We start from the raw sequence: 19,632 nt of genomic DNA on the forward strand, positions 1-19,632 counted from the left end.
AGGTTTAAAAGCATTTCAAAACATGACTTAAGTATAGGATTCCCAAATCTATGACTCAAAATAATTTAAGTTATAGGCAAAAATCCTCCAAAATAGGTGACCCGACATGCAATGCTTGGCAACCATAATACTTCTTACTTGTGTTAGCGACCTGAAAAACATACATGAAAACGTCAACATAATGTTGGTGAGATCACAAGTTTAATGACACAATATAAATCATTTGTTTCGAAAAGTTAAAACTTTGATGTTAAATAAGAAATTTAAAACGTGTAAAGTAAAGGTAATGTAATGCATAATCCTTCGTAAACTTGCAAGGAATACGAATTAATATATAACACATGAGCCTATAATCAAACCTAAATATGTTATGTATGCCCGATAACCGTGCCATCACGGTGTGAATTATAGAATATATGTTCCCATTAACACGTCGGTTAGAACGACTAACCATGAGCGGGGGATCAATCCCGATAGTACTACCCACATATTCCTCAGCATTGATCCGTAGATCTAAGGGCCTCGAGTTACTCATGATTATATAAAGATTATTTATTACGCATTAAAAGATTAAGTATGTTTCCACCCCAAAAATAGTAAAACAGTAAAGAGGGGTTGTGAAACTCACCTTAGTGTTGGTGAGTGGTGATGACAAGGATCTTGACGTTATCCGACCTAAGTATATCCTATGACAAGTACGGACCATTGTTAGGGTCGGTACGACATATTAATTCTGTCGGTTTATGCTATGTGTTCATCCAATAACCTAGACCTAGGCATGGTACGACTCGTTGGTGATACGTTAAGTTTAATATATTATGTTTCAAAAATTTCATATACTTACCTCATAGGTAATAGTAAATGAAATATATATATTACACTGCATCTTTATTTTAAAGGAAATTGTATTTGTATATATTTATGCTAATAAATATATTACTTGTATAAACATATTTTGAGAAACTATAAATATTTATACAACAAAAAATACATATTATTGTAAAAATAATTTTAAATTAAATTATCATACCTTGTACTTATGAATTTTTACGAAATTAAATAAGTAGCTACTAGATATTTATTTATGTGTGATATTATAAGTAAAAATATGTCTATTTTTTTACACAAAACGTCTAACTAGTTTAAAGGAATATATAATCTTAAATACGTTTATTCTTATGTATGGTTAAAATAGGTTCTTGAAAACTAAATAAACTTATAATTTTTAAAGTAACACTCAAATGTCTCTTTTTTAAATAAATATCATAACTAGTCTTGATAAAAAAAATATATAATATATTCAAGACACAAAAGGAATAAATTTATAACATTTTAGGTGCTGTTTGTTTTTCAGAGGTAAAATGTCAGAAGACTGCGAAACCACATCTGCCAACATCTGTAGCAGAAGAGGTGGACCAAAACTCTGCAGTCTGCAACAAGAAGACTGTTTGTTTTTTAACATCTGCAGACTGCTAAAATAAGCTGAAATTTAAATAATTAAAGAAAAATAAGTAGTATAAACGATGATGGTTCGGGTGAAATATATGACTCAAAAATCTTCAAATACCATCATCTATAAATATCAAAAGAAACTAAAACTTGAAATTCATCAATGATTTAATAATCACTATAAAGAGGCTCAGACCTATCGAAACATTGGTGCAAAAGGTTCAAAGTGCCATGGCTGCAAGGGTACCTGCCATCCTGCATTTTTGCCACGCCAGGCACATATCCTGAGCTGATGTTAACTCGAACAACATTAGATCATCACAGCCACAAACCTGATTTCATATTTCAAACAACCATCCAAAAAACCCAAATCAAATGTCAATCGACATCGACAGAGGCGGCAACCGGCGTCAGAAATCGTGGATTTAAAAGCCATCACTTCCCCACACCGGAGTACAGCCACCACACCGAATCCGGTAACAATCAGAGGTCATAAACCCTAGATTTAACAATCGTAATTTCCCAACATCGGAGAGCTGCCACCACCACACGATCGCTGCCTAGGGTTCGTAAATCAAACCCGGTAACAATCGGCGATGATGGCGGCAATCGATAGAAAAACACAGCCATAAACAAAGATTATGGTGACAACAAATGAAAAGAATAAAATGAAGAGTGAAGAATTGCTGGTGGAGTCATCAGTAGCAACTTGGCTCATCACTTCTGGGAGAAGAGGTTAAAGAAGTAATAATACCAACACTTCTGGGAGAAGAGGGCGCGCAGACGTTTTTTAATGAAACGTCTTCGAAAAAACAAACACACTGCAGAGCCCAACGTCTGCGCGCCCTCTTCTCAGTGCAGACAAAAGAGGTGGAGAAGTCCTTCTGAGGAAAAACAAACAGCACTTTATTCTATTCAAGTAACTTATTAGTTTAAGTTCAACCACCATCTTATTTAGCGGGTCCGTAAATAATTCTTTGTTCGAACATAACTCATTTTATATGTTTTTAGTCCACAAAGTCTATGTTAAATTTAGTTTTTGGCCATCATAAGTTCTATGTGGTGCATCTTACAAGATTTATGAGATAAATATATTTTAAGTGAACATTTTAGATTCCATAGTTTCATGTTGGGTTCATATTTATTAAATGCTAGTGTAACAAGTTTAGCCACTTTTTTTATATTATTAGTTTTGTTTTGTTATTTTTACTTGGATGAACTAAGCATAGCCTAAACTAGATTTATAGTGGAATAATAGGGTTAGAATGGTGTTCATACCACTAGACAAGCTAGGTGGAGATTTCTAGTGGGAAGATGAAGATGATCTCGATCAATCCCAAAACAACTTCTAGCACTTGTAAAACCTTCCTACTCCTTAGTTCTTCCTTGAGCTCAAACACCCTTCCTTGAACTTAACTAGGCCATGGAGAAGCTTGTACAGTGGTTAGGTTGGTGATGTTGGATGAGGACGTAACAAGGGAGAGTAATGCAAGAGGGAAAAGGGAAAAAAAATAGAAGCCGTGACCTGTGATGTTTGTTGGGTTTGGTGTGTATTATTTTCAAATTCTAAGCATGTTTATATAGTATTACTTCATGTCATGAGTGTATATGTGTGTGCTAAAAAAATAAGATAGAAAGAGAGAAGGAACATGGACGGTTGGGAAGTGAACTTTATGAAGGAAGATTAGAAAAATACTTTCTCCTTGTTTGACTTGGGTTTCATTCCATAATGGTGCAATATCTTAATTTGGGTATATCTTTTGGTCTATAAAGTAAGTTTGCATGCATGGCATCTACATTCATTCATCCCCAGATGATAGTTTAGGAACAAGTATAACAGTGTGTGTCGGTGTGTGAGTGTCGTGATACACAAAAGAGTAGGACAAGATTCACATGTTGGGCTATGATATAATGGAAGGACTTGAAACACCTTTCTTATTTTCTTTCTTGGGTTTGACTTGTCTCTAAATTCTTTTGGTGTAATTTCATTCATAAAGTTCTTTTAATAGGGTAAAGGCATGCATGTGGCTTTTATCACCATTTGATATAATTATGGTGAAGTGTGTATATCACATAAATTTGGAAGGAAAAGTGGTTTAGGCTCAGTTAATATTAATGGTATATTAATGTTACAAGTACTTTAGATTTAATTCTTATGAATGTAGTATAGTTACCAAGAGATTATTTATATTTTATCTTGCACTTATATTTAATCTTCCTATATGCTCGCTTACTCGAGTTTGTTCAACAAGTTCTAACGTTCCATTATACTTTGGAAAAGGCTCAGAGTAGTTATATACTCTATAAAATATATAAGTATCATTTTAGTACTTCAAATATAATATCACCAACTTCTGTGTGTGAGGTGTTTGTATAGGTGGCATGGTAATTCCTATAATTACCTAAAGTACGTAACGAACATGTTTGGAATTTATGGCCTCTAGGTGATGAATGATAATGCATGCATGTTAAAATGCCTATGAAGAAAAAAAATGATTTATTTTTATTAACGAGTTGTACGGATATTGACCTGAAAATGCCAATTGTCACATCTTTCTACTCAAACTTCCTTCACTCAAGATGGTACCATCAACGTGGTCCTAATAATCTCATTTAGTAATAGTTCCAGTTAGTCAGACCAGGGAGCCGACCCAAGGATCAATAAACAGGGACTTCCAACACAAAGAAAAAAGGGTTGAAGAAACCATTCATGCTAAGAGAAGAGCGGATCCAATACCAAGACAATTTCTTCTTTATTTCGGGCCGTCGTATTCTTTAATGTAAACAATTTTGTTGTTAGTGTAATTTTAGTTCGTTTAGGTCAACAATTTTCTTATAAGATTTTTTCACACTATGTTTTTCAAAACCTACACAATTTATCTTTGTTTGCAATTATGAATCTCAATTAGAGAATGCGTAAATGGACACTTAATTAATTAATTGTTTATAGGTCATTTGCATTGATTTTTAGATAGAAATGTGAATCTCAAATCAATTCTTGAGTTAAACGACGTTTCATTCTGATTTTGGTTTTGATTCTTGAGATTTCGTGGTTGAGCTCTGATTAGGGTTCAGAAATTGGATGACTTAGATAGCAAAGTTCAGAAAATGGATTATGCTTGATGATTTAGTCGATCTGTAATCGATGGAACTGATTGCGAAATTAGTTTTGGGTTATTTACGAATCTGTCATTGCGTGATTGAGTTTTAAATTGAAATCGATGCTTAGTATTCTTGCGTGCGTATTGTACGATAACTGATTATCATACAATGACCCACCCTATATGTATATAAATTTTAGAAAACATCGGGCCTACCAGGTGATCAAACTAGGAAGATCCCCCCCCCCCCCCCCCCCAATTTAAAGCATCTTATGGGGTGGACGAAAATACACCTCATGTGAGGTGAAGAAGTAGTTTATTTAAGTTATATATTGGTGGATGAAAATACCTCTCACGTGGGGGTTTTTTAACGGAGAAGTTGGAATGCCGTTTGTCAATTGGACTGAAATCGTTAACAACTGAAACTTTAATGACTAGAATTGTTAACGATTTGATGATTGGACCAAAATTGTTGAAATCAACAAACTGAATGAACCAAAATAGTCATTCTCTCTTTACGGAGTAAACACCAATTTATGAAACATTTCCACTTTTACCACACAACAAGCTATACTTTCTATAAGAATAGCATTTAAAAACATCACAATAAACTTGTATATAGTGCATAAAAGATAACTCAAAGTTATGAGAGAGAAAAACAAAGATGGTTACATAGTCGTCGTTTCTATTACATGCAAATTTTTAGATAAAAATACATCATAAGATTATCTCAATAACATTTTGCATTTGTAATGTTTCAAACCTCCAACATAAAGTATCATCATTTAATACCAACCCATCAAGGGTTGGGCAGAGACGGCTCAATCATTCTAGGGGCCTAAAGTAAACTAAAATCTGTGGCCTTGTATAAAATATATATTTTGAACCATTCTAGTAATATATATTACTACATTTAGGCCTCTCAGTTTTGATTTTTCCACTAAACGGGTTAAAGATGACTATGTCTTTGCAACACTTCCTAATAGAAAACTTGAGATTTTTTATTACAATTTACGCAATACAGGCAAACTCCTATTAGATAGTGCCACACAAATTATAACTAATTTGAGGTCTAGAAAACATTGAAGAGGGCTTTGGTAACCAGCTTAAAAAGAGATATCCATTGAGTCTACAATGTCAAAAAATTATTTGGTCATTTCAAAACCATTAGTCACAGAAAACTAAAAGGTTCGGCATAAGCAAATTCAACAACATGAGGTAACTATTCTATTAGATAGTGCTTTGATGTTCTGGTTAGCATTCTTAAGGTTAGAGCATCTCTTGTATGTTGGAAATAACTCGTGAATGTGATCTTAAAGATCATTTGAGTAACCTTATCAATATGACATAACTAGTCCCCGACATTTACTTGATGTAACAATTGTAAAAAGTGATTATTGTTAGGAGCAACTAAGATTTCCCTTTAGATACCTGGAGTTTTCTTCACTCATCATCATTATCAATCATTAGGATTGATCATAAGAGATAAATATAAACTCCATTAGGCCGGCTTCGAGAAGGCGAAAAACTTTTTGGGTCAAAGTCGAAAATTTTTTTGGACCTTAAGTAAAAGAAACATTTTGTTGGGTTTAAACAATTTAACTTTAAATTGGCTTATGTGATTATGATTTGAGTTGTGTAAATTTTTTTTGTATAAAAATAAGATTAAAATTGTCTCAAAAAAGATTAGAGCCCACTACTTTTTGGTTAGATGACATACCCCTTTACCACTAGACCAAACTAGTGGTTATGTAATTGTGTTGAAACATTGATTATATATCTTGTTTTGATAAAAATACATATAATTTCGGGCCTAGCGGGGTGTCGGGCCGTGGCCGTCGACTACCCCGTCATGCCTCAAGGCCGGCCCTAAACTTCATAAGAAACACCATTTGATTATTCTCTCCTAAATCACCCATCATATTAAGGTAAGGTATCATAATGGGAATGAATCATAGTATCATCATCCTCATCATAGATCACGATTATTACAATTTAGTACTTTGATCTTGATGGCTAGTTTATTATTCATGATTAAATATACATAATTAAGGTTTAGTTTTTTAGCAATGTCTTAAGATATAATCAACATTGTAAACTATATTACATCCTTTATGAACAAAAAATGACAATTTAGTTACAAGACTATTGAATTGTTGCTATTAGTTTTTAGGTATTGGTATCCAAAAGTTTTGGACAGTATTTATTCAATCCTATTACATTCACCGACAGTAAAATAACAAAATTACCAAAAAATTCGTATAATTATCTAAAGTTTAAAACCGACATGATTCAAGCTTGGGACCTTGTTGTTACAAACCAAAGACTTAACCACTACACCACCACTTGTTAGTTTTGTATAAAGGTTCACTCCAGTTTTTTTGTCTACCTTTTCCGCCCTCGCGGGACTACATAAATATGCCCCTACTTATGAGACATTATCTCCCCTATGAATGAGACGAGTTTTATTACACTATTGGTGTTCCAAAATATGCGCCTTAACGGTTTAGTTTGACCGGTTTTGACAGACAAGGTGGATCCTTAAAAGGAGAAAACACTCTATCATCGCCGACTTCGATAACTTGAAAAAAGATAACAAAGAAATGTATCAACTTGACACATTTAATAATAGTTTTATTTTCACAATTACAATGAAATTGTTCTTGTAGATCCTCATCTCTCAAGATCAGTAATGTATTTACATGTGCATATTAATTTGTAGAATGAATACATTAACAACCGAAATGCAACTTACGTACAAGAGTGGGAATCCGACCATCTAGCCAAATAAATTTCGATGTAAACTCATATTGTAAGACACTATTGATACATGTTATTACCGCGTCCACAACAGGTTGGAAAAAAAAAGTTAAAGTTAAGTAGTTGACATAAAATATTCATGATCATGAGTCACATTTAGAAAGTCCCGTTAATGCACTTGCAATATGTTCGGCTTTAGTTGAATTAATATAGGCCACGCGAGGGCTCTCTTCAGGAACTATATCCTCCTTGTAGTAGCTACCACTGGTTCTAAGCAATCCTTCAGAACCTGTTTTAACAAGTCCTTTTAGAATGAGCGTCTTGTGGGTCCCCGATATGAGTTCTTCATAATCTGTGTCACCCGTTTCACCAAGGAGCACGTACATATTCGCAACGTTTAATCTCCAACGGACAAAGAAAAACCTATTGACCATAACAAATAAAGTCAAATGTAAGGTAACCGGTTAAAACATGTTTGTGTTAAGGGTTGTTTTAATGTGCATACTGAAATGAGTCGGATCAGTTTATGTTAATTTTAAACCTCTAAATTTCGAATAGATAATGCGTTAAATATAAAAAATAACAAGTTTGAACTTTGAGCTAAAATCTTTTTCATTTGGCCCGTTTAAAGACAAAACACGACCCAAATCTACACATTCGTGAGCGAAATGATTTACCTAAGTGCTTGTGCTCGAGAGGCGAGGAGAGGAATTACTTGCATTCTTGTAGAGTTTCTACAATACATTAGATGGCACCTTAGTCCCCTCATTCTAAACTTTTGTCTTAAATCATCCACTTTCCTTGCCTGCAAGATTAATATCATATCACAGATCAGTTGGATTATACAACTTATAAATTATGTTTCACACCTTCTCAACATTTTTAATCAGAAAAGACAGGCAATGAGAATTGCTAGATTTCGCATCTTCTTCAATCACTTTTAAAGGTTTCCCAGATTTCCCGTCTTGATCTTCAGGCGTATTCATCAACTTCCAAGCGGTTTTCTTGATACCATCTGAACCCCATCTGTACTCAACATGTGTTGCATAATCCGGATCCGGATAGAGCTCATCATTTTCTTCACAAGCACATGGATAATAAACTTCACTTCCACTACTACACACCATAGCATCAAACTCATGCACCTTAATATTCCCCCTTTTCAAGAAATCCACTAGTTCTGATAATGGCATAGCTGTGGATATTGCTACACCTACTCCTTTTCCGAATTGTGCGTCAACTTTAATGGCGTTAAACGTCTCTTGTATAACACTAATCATAGCCTTTTCAGGCTCTCCTTTGCTATCATAACAATCAACTGCTATGACAATTAGCTTCCGCCTCTTCCTTAACACCGGATACTTATTATTATTACTAGTGCTATTACTATTCATGTCACCAACTTTATCTGATGATTGAGGCTTTTTCATCTTGCTCATTACTCTTGTCACTTGATCTTGAATATCTCCGCCGCCATCTGACGAGTCGTTAATCGAATATGATCGGTCTCCGTCTATGGATAAGAGTAATGACGCGTCTTGTACGTCTTGAAGTGAGTCGTTTAAGGAATCGTCCTCTGACATTCCGTCTGCAGGGGTGTCGGTTTTCCATGCGGGGTGTCTCATGCGACATGATGCCACGCGTGTTAGATATGTCTGGCAGTGTTCGGGCCATGAGAATAAGTGTATGTTTTTCCAACCACTTTTTTGGCACTCCTGCCATAAAGTCTTGTCGGATAGTAGTTTAAGTAGCGCGTTAGATATCCCTTGTTGATCATGCGGGTCGATGAGTAGCCCGTTGTTTAGTGCCTGTAAATTGTGTACATATGACCACTGGTTTTTACAAGCTACTTAAGGGGGGCGTTTGGATGTGTATTTTGAAAGTAACTATGTGATATAAATAATCAAAAATGAATAATCAGTTAATTTGTTTGTGCGGTTAGAAACTATAATAACCGGATTTGTGGCAAATTATGACTGGTTTTATTTAGGCTGGTTGAACTCGTTTATTTGATTAACAGTTAAATGCTCAGAAGCAAGATTTGTTTATCCAAACATTAAAACTGATTATGGAAATAATCAATTTCAAAACATAACTTCAAATAGAACAATGGTGTGTTAACCATATAAAATGCGTACTTTGAAATATAAAAAGTAACAACATAACATACTCTATGAATATCAACAGGGCCACCATTTTTAGTTGCTACCATAGGAAGTCCATGAGCTGCAGCCTACATATCAAATTATACCAACTTTTGGTGCTAAAGTAAAAAAAAGAGGTAAATTATGCGAATTGGGAAGATTATAACAACAAACCTCTATTAACGTAAGCCCAAAGGGTTCCACCAAAGCAGGATTTATAAAAACACCCTGCCACAAAAACAAAAATAGTACAAAATTCTAATCACAACTTATTATTATATGCAAAGAAGTTAAAAAGATTGCATCAGTACATATTATATACAAATGATCACAACTTATAAACCTTAGTTTTGGCTGCAAGACGGTAGATTTCTGGAACATCGTTTTGCTTATGATGTTTAGGGAACGCGACTTGACCATAAAGATCATATTTGTCCACTAGTTTAAGTACGGTTGTAAGCACACAAGCGTTTCCAGCAGTCATCTCGTCTATATCATCTCTATTTCCCATTATAAGTGTCTGTTTTGGACATCTTTCGTTAAGTTAACAAAAATACATACATATATAGTCGCATAAACCAAGCCAGTATACTTACAAGATTAGCAAGCCCTCTCAAAGAGTGGCATTCTCCAAAAGCCTTCAAAAGGGTAGTAATGTTTTTCTTAGGATCTGGTCTTGACAATGCTAATATCATCGGTTTGTGTGGATTTGTTAGAAACCGCATAACCTGCAACAAACGTTTTACTGATAAAACAAATGCACAAGAGATATGAAAAATGACATGCATTATTTTACAAAAACCATGCATAATATGTTTACATACTTCTGACCATATTGGTGGCACTGTTTTTGGAGAAGACCCTTCTGTGTTGGTTAATGGTGGGTCCCCATCAGCCTCATTTGCTTCTTGGATGACCCTACTGAAATCCATCCCGGGAGGAATAACCTGGAATAAATTATTTTTATTATTATTATTAACCGAGATAACAAACATGTAACCGAAGTAACTGACCTAACTGAACACAACCTAAAACCGGCGGCTTGCTTTAATGCTTTTTCAAAAACCAAATTTTTAGTTCGCTTTTAGTTTTGCATATACTGAAAACCATAAAAAACGAACTGGATTATAACTGAACCGAACCCATTGTTCGAGAAAACCAAAATCAACAGGTTACAAAAACCTAAAAACTGATTTTTGTTTGAGCTCAAAACGGACCCATCGCACACCCCTATTGAACTATGAGTTCTGTATCATATTTATAGCACTGCCTAGTTTTATATCTACTTTATACATTGTTAAATAGAGTTAAACATGCAAATGAAGCTTAATGAAACCTCAAATAAGATTATAATGATAACATATTATTCTGGTAAGATTAAAAGAACATTACCGCCATCCTTGGCATAAATCTACCATGACAATCAACACCTTGTCTGACACGCGCCCGCAAAACTTTCTCAAGCTTGACATCAAACCCATCATACAAACCCCATTGTTCATCAATTTCTTGTTTTGTGCTTGTAATCACAAGTTCAGCTGCATCTAACGAAAGCTCTTCTGCTTCAATCCTTCTCATTATCCTATAAGTCGAATTAATATCTTCTTTCGACTGCCTGCCTTGCTTAAGAAGTTGTTCTAGCTTGTTTCTACCAAGCGAATGCCCGGTTAAAACCATGGGAACATTAAGTGCACCCGAAAGAATAGCTGCACTATCACCCGCGTCTGCATAATGACCATGAATCACATATGGCCACACGGGGTTGCCCCCGCCTATTTGTTCGCCCAATGCGGTTGACATGTTGAGAATGTGAGCAAGTGCACCATCCACAAATTCTTGGATATGGTTCCAAAGTAATTCTTTCCTAAGGTACTTGTCACGTGGCCCGAATGGTATTCTTATAATATAAGCCCCGCTGCTTTCACCAACATCATCGTCTGGATCGTCTGTGCCAGCTGTCAACATCTCGGTGGGCTCTCCGTAGCTCCAATCTACCTCGGGTGATGACACTTGGCGGGTGAATAGATCGACTCTATACACACCCAGCGTCTTAGCCAGAGCCCGAGCAAGCTCAACAACATACTTGATCTATTATAACGAGGAAAAAAAACCATTAGAATAATAGCAAGTACATTTTTTTTATAAAACGGGTCGTGTTCAGGTAACCTGTTAGTAAACATGTCGACCAATCAACGCTTAATTAAACATGTCGACTCACTAACCCGTTTAACCCATTTTTTACAACTCGGCAGCTATATTTACACCCCTCCTGAGTCCTGTGTCTTGTCGTCAATTGACAGTATGACTTAGGGCGCAATATAATTTAAGTGGTCAAATACTAATTTGGTAAAGCACCTTGAATCCACTGGATGGTAAAGGATGTTGGATCCAACGCAGAACCATTTGTGAATGAGATATATAAAGACGAGAAAGACCAATGAAATCAAGTTTCAAGGTTGTAATTTAATGGTAAAGTTTGATTTGATTACCATTAACCTCCAGAATAGTTAACGAGTTTTTCAGTTTGATGTTTACAACTTGATTATTAGTTTACCACCCATCAGCCCGTTATACATGTTTAAATAAACGGGTTAAATGGGTTGTGTGCCAGTTGGCCTATTTAATTAAAAGATCGTGTTCGGATTAATATGTTTAACCCATTTAGTAAACAGGTCGACACGCTAAACCGTTTATGACTCGTTTAACCCATTTTTCACACCTCAACAATTCACCATTAACACGTTTACAACTTGATAACTAAACTACCTTCATTTGACATTTTTGACCATTTTAAACAAATATAACTTGAACATCTATTGATAAGTAAACTACCTGACCACCCGTATCAGAATCACGACCGAGCTCCATATTTTCTCCACGAACCAAACCGTGCAAACTGTTTGAGAACATAAATGTTATTTAACTTATTTTCTAAATGAAAGATATATATAATAATAATAAAAGTGAATAAAAGTGATCGATCAATACCTTATGAGCACAATGTAAAGCTTCTTCTCTTTTCTATCATCCGACCAAGCTTCGACGTTAGAAGCATTATGTTGGTAAGTCTTATTTGGGCTGTCACCTAAATCCCCGATATCTCCTTTCTCGGATTCTGACATGTCTTCCGACATGTCCTCCCTTACATCGATGCGCCCTTGTTCCCTTTCGAATCTTCGCTTTGCAACCCGTTGATAATCTTCCCACTCCAACTATTTCAAGTACCAAACTTATTAGTTTTTCTTTTTTGGTTTTCTAGCCTTTTTAGTTTTTACTAAGGTTGCTATGAAATGAATTATACTCATACATCCATATATACAATTATACACCTAGAAGCTTAATTTCAGTGTCACAATAGTATATTTTTTTTTATTACATTCTTTACAACTACAGTTTAGGATCAAGCTATACGGAAACTACGATGATGAATCATGGATGCCTCTAATTTAAGTGATTTGACTTCATTTAATTTTCATGATTTGACAATGAGAGCAAATAATCAATCAGCATTGTATTTTTACTCAAATTCTAATATGTGTGAGTAGAGACGTCTTTTAGGAATAGTAAACAAAATATATGTGTCATCATACTCCCCATGTTAAAATTCTAAGCCAGAAAAAAAAAAACAAACAAACTTTTTCTTAAATAAGTTGAAGCTTGGTGCCTCTAATTTTCACCCGAAAGCAAATAATCACTAAATATTATTCTTTCACTAAAACTCACTCCAACTCTAATATGCATGATTAGGTGCCGTTTATATATCATAAACAAAAAATATGTGTCTTCATATTCCCACATATTAAAACTACATGATTTTGGCCACAGTGATTGATCGCACTAGGCAACAACAATGGAGAAATTTATAGTTCAATCCGCATAAACAAATCGACAATATTTAGTAAATATTGAATGATCCGTTATAATTACATTATAATCATGAAATACTTATAATTACATTATACATTTATTATGTACCTGTTTCTTTTTGCGAGTGAGATGCCATATCCGCCAACACATATTCTCTAGTCTGGAACTCCGTTCTCGGGTGTTCCTCGTAGCAACGACCTTGATCCATGTCCGATGCAAATCAGTCTCGTCGACTCCCGTAACCACTTCCTCCACAAAATATTTGGTGGGATTGAATTGACCTTGTTCTCGCAATTTCTCCTTGTTCTCGTCTATATTCGACGATTTACTGTTCAAAATCGCCTCTAAATACCCGTTGATCCATTCGTTCACGGCCATTCAACCGATCAAATCATCAAAAGAGAAAACTCAATATTAATATTAATTTATTTATAAGTTGATTAATAATAATAATATGCATGCATGCATGCATGAGAATGAATTGTTTGATCGTAATTCCGATTTGGTTCCGTTTCTGTCGGATTGTTTTATGGAAATAATAATAATAATAATTTGAACATGAAAATGGGGAAGAGATTTGTTAGGAGAGAGACTCGGGACCAAGAGAGATCGAGATGCATGTATGTATAGATTATTACACACATGGCAGTTAATAACGGTTAAAACTATATATATGTTTGGTTAGACTCATGTTTTAAGAACATATATTATTGAAACGTTATTTGTGGACGGTGTTTTGAAGGTTACACATAATTCGTTATTTCATTTGTGACACCAAATTGTGGAGATAAGCAGATAGAAGTATCCATGTGACAAAAATTGAACTAGAATTATTAGGCCTAGCTAAGTGGTCGGGTTGGTAAATTAAGGATCAAAAGCAATATTGGGCAAAATAGATACGAGTCCAAATGGGTCATTTAAAATTGTGTGGACGGTGGAGGTGGTGGCGGCATCACCATCATTGTCGTCGGAATTTTTTTAAAGTACTAGTAGTGTTATTTTGAGGGTTTTAATCACATGGGAGGGGGCTTGTTTTTCTTTTTAATCACAAATGGTGTAATATATATCACTTGCCACAGTGTTGAAATATGCAATTCAATAGAGTTTATAGATTTATATTTTATACTTATAGTAGTTCAAATGGGTTTGTTTGGTATGGGGTAATGAAATAGATGATGCAATGGAATTAACGAGGGAATGGAATGGACGAGGTAATTGAATGGATCATTACCATTCCGTTGACATGTTTGATTACCATGTGAGAATGACATGATTTATTAGTTTTTATTTTTAGTAAGCTAAAAAAAGTCGGAATAAAATAAAAATGATCATGAGTGGCGGTGGGATGTTGGTGGTGGGTAGCGATGGTGATGGGCGAGAGCGATTGTTGGTGGTAGTGATAGTGGGTGGTGGTGGTGATGGTTTGGAGAGATGGTTGGTGGTGGCGGGTGGCGGAGGAGGGTGGTGGTGGTGACCGGCGGCGGAGGCGGTGGTGGGTGGTAGTGGCCGACGGAGGTGGTTGTGCGTGGTGGTTGTGACAGGGCAATGGGTAGTAGTGGTGGGAGGGTGGTGGAGGTGATATAATGTGAAATATGGATGGAATGGAAAAAAAACAAGGGTGGTGGATGAAATGAATTTAAGGTGTTTTAGAGGGAATGAAATGGACATGGTAATGAGTGATTCCATTCAATTTATCAACCAAACAAATTATTTTTTTCATTCGATCATAATAGTTCATTCCATTCTGCTTCTCATTCATCCATACCAAACATTACTTTATTATATTTATCTTTGTATGTTTTTTTTTTCGCACTGGTGGCTTAATGGGTTTGGAGGACTGGATGTGCTAGATAACAGAATGTGTGTTGGGCTCTGGATGGCGAGGAGTATATTGGACTTGGAGACTTGCTGGATGCATGAAGACGTACTGAAGGGCTTAAAGACTTTAAGGTCGTCGTTAGATTTTTCTTAAAGTACTAGTAGTGTTATTATTAGGGGTGAGCAGAAAACCGAATTAACCGAATGGAAGCATTAACCGATGGTTAATTTTTGTATTTTTGAACAACCGAATTTTTGGTTTCGATTCAGTTATCCATTTTAAAAAAACCAAAAATAACCGAACCAAAGCGATTGATGATGATAAAGATTATCAAGATGATGAGGAATGAACTAAACTTTGAAGATAAATAAGATGATTAATGAAGAATATTGAGACTAAACTTGCCCTGCTTTTTAATTAAAAACTTTGTTGAATTTTAACCTCTATTTAGCAACCTTCTATTCGTATAGTTTCACGTAACACGTGTCTATTTTTTAATTCAATATATAATGACAATTTTATAGAATAGTAACTAAGTTTTAAATTGTTTCAATCAGATCACTTAAAAAATCTTTTATTTCAATCAGGTCATCAAAGTTTTCTTTTATTCTAATCATAGTTATTTTACCTGTATAGTAGGTCATGTATGTTTTTTTATTTTTAAATAGTTTGTCATTGCAAAAAAATTTTAAAAACTTGACAAAAATAATTTTTAAATTGCAAAATATTGCAAAAATAATAATAATATTATGGAAAATTGCAAACAAAAAAAATGAAAAATTGCAAATAAAATTATTATTATTATTATCATTATTATTACAATTTTTCAGTTTTTTTACAATTAAAATGTTTTATCTCATTTTTTACTAATTTTGTCAACTAAAAAAAATATGTTGTAATGTCAAACTATTTAAAATAAAAAAAACCCTGTTATTCAGTAAAATATATAGTATTAGAACAAAAAAGAAAATTTAGTGACCTAATTAGAATAAAAGATTTTATGCGTGTTCGGATACCAAAGTTGTTAACTGTTAATTATTGCCATCAATGCCAGGTTATAAGTTTCTGGTCATGGTTGGTTTTTCAGCCTCTTGATAGTTTTACTCACAGTAGTTTTCAAAATAAGAGAAGTTGAAAATGGGGTCGTTTAGGGGGGGATAACGAGTCGACGGGTATGCATGTTTCATATCGACAGCCCATTATTCTAAACATATTGTGAGATGACCCCCTATACTTAATACACATATTATATATATATAATAGATATAAAACATGTCTTGCATCATTTATTAAGGGAAACAAGTATGTTTTTCAGAGTTAGAACTTGCTTGTCAAATGCTTATCGAGATCTTAATACCACCACCTGTATGGAGATTAGGACTTTAGAAAACCTTTACATACACTTTTCCTCCACTATATAAATTTCCTACCCAACATTATCCCCCTAGGAGCTCGTTTGGACCACATTCCTTCTCATTTATTAAACTGAACATTACACACCATTTAAGCCTTGACCTTCATTTTTTGTAACCCTGTGTGATGAAATCCAGTTCGTTATCGAGTTGTATATAGTCAGTTGTTGAGCATAGTACACAATGTACGTATGTCTCGGTTGAGTTGTAAATTTGTGTTTGTTAGAGTTGTATTTTTATTTGCTTCAGTATATTGTTTATCAATTAAAAAAATTCAGCAAAAAGCCAAAAAGAAAGTCAGTTCTTGTTCAGTTATGTAAATAGCAGTCTGTTTATTTCTGATTAATTATTTGTGTATTTGTAAACTGGGTTTCATTCACCTTAGTCACTAAATATGCCTAATCCGCACCCAACCTAAGCCTCAGCAAAACCCTAGTCCAATCTTATGCAACCGGTGGGTAATGGGTGGAGATAAGACTGGCCTACAAACTTATTAAGTTGTGACTCATACTTGGTATTTGAGGGCAGAGACATATACTGGCAAATCTTTTGCTAGTCCATATATTAAACCGAGAGGAGTGTTGATAGCGTGAGGGGTATGAACATGTTTGCTTTAACCGGAAATAAAGTACACTCGTCTTGGCAACTCTATTGTTTTTATTATATCAGTTAACCTTATTTGTGGGATGTCAATCTATAAAGTGTCAGTCTAGGAAACTGAGTATGACCTTAAACCTTACTTGTATTAATGGTGATAGTTTAAATACCTATGATGGAGGTTGATGTTTGCTTTAGAGTTTGCTCGAGGGAAAGCAAAAGATAAGTGTGGGGATGTTATGGTTGGTTAATTTGTAATCGCTTTAGTTCGTTTATTTATTAGTTTTATCCGTTTATTTTCGGAACTTCGATACTTCATACGTGTTTATTGTATTTCAGGTCACAGACGTTAAAATACTTAATTTGAACATGCTGGTGCACGTGATGAAGACCCGGGACGTTGATGTACATAGAAATATACATCTTTTAAGCATAAAATAATCTCTAAAAACTGCAATTTCTATCAAATAACATAGCATAAAAGGCTACTTATCATAATAAAATATAATTTCAGGTGAAACCAAGCCAAACGAAGAAACAAGCGAAAAGACGAAGAAAAACAGAAGAAAACACAAGAAAGACAGAGAAACACGCCCCCATGCTTCTGAACACAAGAAAAGACAAAACCTGGAAGCCAAAGCACGGGGCCGTGCCTCTCAACCACGGGGCCGTGGACGTCTACACAGAAAAGACAAAAAGAATTAGCACATGCCACTAAAAAGCACGGGGCCATGCATCAGTAAGCACAGGGCCGTGGTCACCTTTTTGAAAAGACAAAACAAATCTGGCACATGTCATAAAAATGCACGGGGGCGTGCCCACTAAGCACGGGGCCGTGCTTCACACTCCAGATTGCCTATAAATAGTGGCTCATGTTGCACTCATTTGGTGTGCCTTGAAAAGACTTCTATCCGATTCTCTCTTATAAAAACATACACTAACACTCACATAGAAGGTTTAGTGAAGAGTTTGAAGGTTTGGAGATCATCACCATCAACCATCATCATCAACCATTAAGAAGGAAGATTCATCTACATTTGGTTAGATCATTCTAAGTTTAATCATATATTTGGTATCATCATTCATCTTAATGTTTATCATTATGCTCATTATGAGCTAAACTCCTTTTACCATCTAAAATCTATGAAGAAGCTTTTTTTTTTGCTTGATAAATATACAAAACACGTGGTGTAGTTTAGTAAAGTACATGGTTATATTACAATTATCTTTTGATGAGAAATGTTTCACCATCTTAAATTACTAATTCAAAGTTGGTGGTTGTCAATTATATTGGCAATCGTTCATGATCGATTCTTGTTCTTGAAAGATAGAAATACTTTGATACATTATCAAAACACGGATCCTTATATTGTACTTAGAAATGATGAGATATAAGTTATGATGTATTTATCTAAATCTTGGTAATCCGAAAATGGCTTTGCTTAGGATATCAAGCTAGTTAAAGAAATCATATGTTAACAGAATGTGTAATCATAACCTACATAAATCAACCAAGGGGATGTTGTGTGATGAACTACAACCACCCGAAGTTGTTAGAATTGGTATTTGAGAAATCGAAGTCAATCCTAATCTTTCTACTTTACGAAACTACTTGCCAACTTAAATTGACATCATTGAGATGGCATGACATTAGGAAATGGTGGACTTTAAAATGCGCATGCTATCTCCTTAGTGCCAAAGATGCTCACTTAAGGTTTAAGGAGCAATCTATCATATATTAATACGGCAAGTTAACACATGTTTAAATACTATTTATCAATGCTAAAATGGAGTGGATTCTTGATCTTAGATGGTAACCTTCGTATAATTGAACAACTCGTTTAGAATCTCTTGTCTTGGTCACCTATATATTATATATAAGTATTTATATTTTATAAAAAGTTCATAAATTAACCCCAAAATGATTAAAACCTCCGATTAAAGTAAAACAACGATTTATCATTAGAAACATTTGTGTCCACGGATCGATACTTGGTCTTACCAATACTATTCTACATATACGATAGGTACACTTGCCTATTTTGTGTGTGTTTAGTCTTTGTAGAAATCACTTTTATAAATTTAAAACACTATCTTGTGCAAAATCAAATCATTCCAACCTCTTATATTTTACAAGCCACTCGCACAGCACATCAAGTTTTTGGCGCCGTTGCCGGGGACACGGTACGTTTCTAAGAACAATCCAAATTTTAATTTAATCATTGTCTATAATTGTACAAATTTTTAACTTCTATTTTATTTTATCTTTATATTTTTCTTTTATACTAAAATATATAATTTTACGGCTAGCCTAATTTTAAACTTTATTTACCTTACCTTTACTTTAGCATTAACTAATTTAGACCCTAGTTTAGTTTAAAATAGCTTAGCCTAACTCATAGTTTAACTTAGACTATCTTTAGCTAACTTTTACTTTAGTTTTCATTTTGATTTAGTCCCATGTATGTCCTCTACTTTTGAAT

The 19,632-nt window shown here is 34.5% G+C and overlaps 1 protein-coding gene across 1 annotated transcript; it reads right to left on the bottom strand.

The window, feature by feature from the left end:
* Positions 1–7,322: 7,322 nt before the first annotated feature.
* Positions 7,323–14,139, bottom strand: LOC143571384 (putative sucrose-phosphate synthase 2). The gene is made up of 12 exons (XM_077056822.1): positions 13,430–14,139; positions 12,443–12,666; positions 12,287–12,350; positions 10,847–11,542; positions 10,279–10,401; positions 10,051–10,182; positions 9,798–9,974; positions 9,629–9,682; positions 9,481–9,543; positions 8,180–9,118; positions 7,988–8,115; positions 7,323–7,733 (listed from the first exon to the last, which is right to left on the bottom strand). Exons 1-12 carry the CDS (start codon positions 13,697–13,699, stop codon positions 7,454–7,456), a joined length of 3,150 nt encoding a protein of 1,049 aa, XP_076912937.1. The 5' UTR covers positions 13,700–14,139; the 3' UTR covers positions 7,323–7,453.
* Between the last annotated feature and the right edge of the window lie 5,493 nt (positions 14,140–19,632).

This window comes from Bidens hawaiensis, unplaced genomic scaffold, assembly GCF_021521415.1.
Source record: "Bidens hawaiensis isolate Kalapana, Puna unplaced genomic scaffold, B.hawaiensis_p1.1 tig00001336_1, whole genome shotgun sequence".
NCBI lineage: Eukaryota > Viridiplantae > Streptophyta > Magnoliopsida > Asterales > Asteraceae > Bidens > Bidens hawaiensis.

Coding starts and splice junctions, on each gene's coding strand:
- LOC143571384 (XM_077056822.1), bottom strand. CDS start 13,699: ATGGCCGTGAACGAATGGATCAACGGGTATTTAGAGGCGATTTTGAAC. Junction 12,667..13,429: donor TCACTCGCAAAAAGAAACAG/GTACATAATAAA, acceptor TACTTGAAATAG/TTGGAGTGGGAAGATTATCA. Junction 9,975..10,050: donor TGAGAGGGCTTGCTAATCTT/GTAAGTATACTG, acceptor TGTCCAAAACAG/ACACTTATAATGGGAAATAG.